The sequence below is a fragment of the Alosa sapidissima genome, chromosome 1 (genome assembly GCF_018492685.1).
Source record: "Alosa sapidissima isolate fAloSap1 chromosome 1, fAloSap1.pri, whole genome shotgun sequence".
NCBI lineage: Eukaryota > Metazoa > Chordata > Actinopteri > Clupeiformes > Clupeidae > Alosa > Alosa sapidissima.
The window spans coordinates 2,670,087-2,672,586 of NC_055957.1; the positions used below are offsets into that span (position 1 = coordinate 2,670,087).

Below are 2,500 nucleotides of genomic sequence, written 5' to 3' on the forward strand. Positions count from 1 at the left end.
GTGTAGTGTGTGTGTAGTGTGTGTGTGTAGTGTGTAGTGTGTGTAGTGTGTGTAGTGTGTGTAGTGTGTAGTATGTAGTGTGTGTGTAGTGTGTGTAGTGTGTGTGTGTAGTGTGTAGTGTGTGTAGTGTGTAGTGTGTAGTGTGTAGTGTACTTGACACTCTGCTATCCTCCATCCCTGAGCATGACTGTCCGCTTCTTGTTCTCGGTGATATGAACATCCACTTAGATGCCCCAGGCTCAGCTGACTTTTTGGCCCTGGTCCACTCCTTTGACCTCGAACTGGTTCAAAGCCCACCGACTCACAAAGCTGGCAAAGAGCTTGACTTGATCTTCACTCGGAACTGCAGCACAGACACCCTCATGGTGACGCCTCTCCATCTTTCTGACCACTTCTTCATCCAGTTCAACGTCAGCCTGTCACAACAGCCTCCGGCTCCTCAGCCGATGGTCACGTTCCGCCGCAACATCCGGAACCTGTCTCCAACGCACTTCTCCTCTGTGGTTGCCTCCGGTCTACCTCCATTCAACACCTTCTCCTCTCTGGAGGTTAATGAAGCCACTGACTCGCTCTGCTCCACACTGACCTCGTGTCTAGACGAGCTGTGCCCTCTTACCACAAGGCCAGCTCGATCCAAACATTCTCATCCATGGCTAAATGATACCCTCCGATCGCAGCGCACCAAACTCAGAGCCGCGGAGAGGAAATGGCACAAATCCAAACTAGCTGACGACCTCAAAAACTACCAGACACTCCTGACCTCCTTCTCAGCCAGCATCACTGCTGCTAAGACGGCTTTCTACAATGACAAAATCAACAGCGCTACAGACACTCGAAAACTTTTCTCAACCTTCAAATCGCTACTCAACCCTCAGCTGCCTCCTCCTCCTCCATCCAGCCTTACTGCAGATACCCTCGCCTCATTTTTTACAAACAAAGTGGCGGCAATCAGCAGTCAATTCTCTACATGCCCACTCAACGCATCTGACTCAGATACCGCACTCCTACAACCTCTAGGGACTGCTGGAACATCTTTTTCAGCATTCACGCCTCTCTCCGAGAGTGAAGTGTCCAGACTCCTGACATGCAGCCGTCCTACCACATGCTCGCTGGACCCTATACCTACGAGCCTACTTCAGTCCATCAGCCCGACCATCGCTCCAGCTATCACACATGTGATCAATTCCTCGCTAACCTCCGGCACATTTCCAACAGCGTTCAAAATGGCCCGGGTAACACCGTTACTTAAGAAAGCTTCTCTCAACCCTGCTCAAGTCGAGAACTACCGCCCTGTCTCACTACTGCCTTTCCTATCCAAAGGCATTGAACGAGCAGTCTCCAAACAGGTCTCTGACTTCCTTTCACAGAACAACCTTCTGGATCCAAATCAGTCTGGGTTCAAAAGCGGCCACTCTACCGAAACGGCTCTGCTGTCTGTAACAGAAGCCTTAAAAGAAGCCAGGGCGACCGCTCGGTCATCAGTACTCATTCTGCTTGACTTATCGGCTGCCTTTGACACGGTTAATCACCGTGTCCTTCTCTCTATACTCGCTGACATGGGAATCTCCGCAGCTGCTCTCTCCTGGTTTGAATCCTACCTCACAGGATGCTCGTTTAACGTATCATGGCTTGGTCAGCTATCCGCACCTCACCATCTCACCACAGGGGTCCCCCAGGGCTCAGTGCTGGGCCCCCTCCTCTTTCCTATCTACACCACCTCCTTGGGACAGATTATCCGTTCGCACGGCTTCTCATACCACTGCTATGCAGATGACACACAGCTCTATCTGTCCTTTCCACCTGACGACCCCCTGGTTTCAGCACGGATCTCGGATTGCCTTTCAGACATAGCTACATGGATGAAGGCACACCACCTCCAGCTGAACCTCTCAAAGACTGAACTGCTGGTCATCCCAGCTAAACCTACCATACACCACGACATCAACATCAAATTTGACTCCCTGTCTGTTTCACCGACCAGGACTGCAAGAAATCTAGGAGTTGTTCTTGACAACCAACTAAACTTCTCGGATCATGTTGCCTCAGTCGCCCGGTCATGCCGTTTTGCACTCTACAACATACGGAAAATCAGGACTTACTTGACTCAAGATGCTACCCAACTTCTGGTTCAGGCAATAGTCATCTCACGACTCGACTACTGCAATGCCCTCCTGACAGGTCTCCCAGCCTGCGCAGTGAAACCACTTCAGATGATCCAGAACGCGGCGGCGCGCCTGGTCTACAACCAACCCAAAAGGGCACATGTTACCCCGCTGCTCATCCAGCTACACTGGCTACCTATGGCGGCCCGCATCAAATTCAAGTCTCTAACGCTTGCCTACAAAGTAGTCTCCGGTTCTGCTCCCACCTACTTGAATGCCCTCATACAGACTTACACTACCTCCAGACCGCTGCGCTCCTCTGACAAACGACGTCTAGCTCTACCACCGGTGCGCTCAAACCAATCCAAACTTTTCTCATCTGTTGTTCCTCGTTGGTG

The 2,500-nt window shown here is 51.4% G+C and overlaps 1 protein-coding gene across 1 annotated transcript in view; it reads right to left on the reverse strand.

Annotated features, from left to right (window-relative positions):
• Positions 1-2,435: 2,435 nt before the first annotated feature.
• The window catches only part of LOC121718738 (nesprin-2-like), a 14,138-nt gene continuing 14,073 nt past the window's right edge, over positions 2,436-2,500 (reverse strand). The window contains exon 16 of the mRNA XM_042103867.1: positions 2,436-2,441. Within this exon, the coding sequence (XP_041959801.1) occupies positions 2,436-2,441 (6 nt within the window). The remainder of the gene's footprint in view (positions 2,442-2,500) is intronic.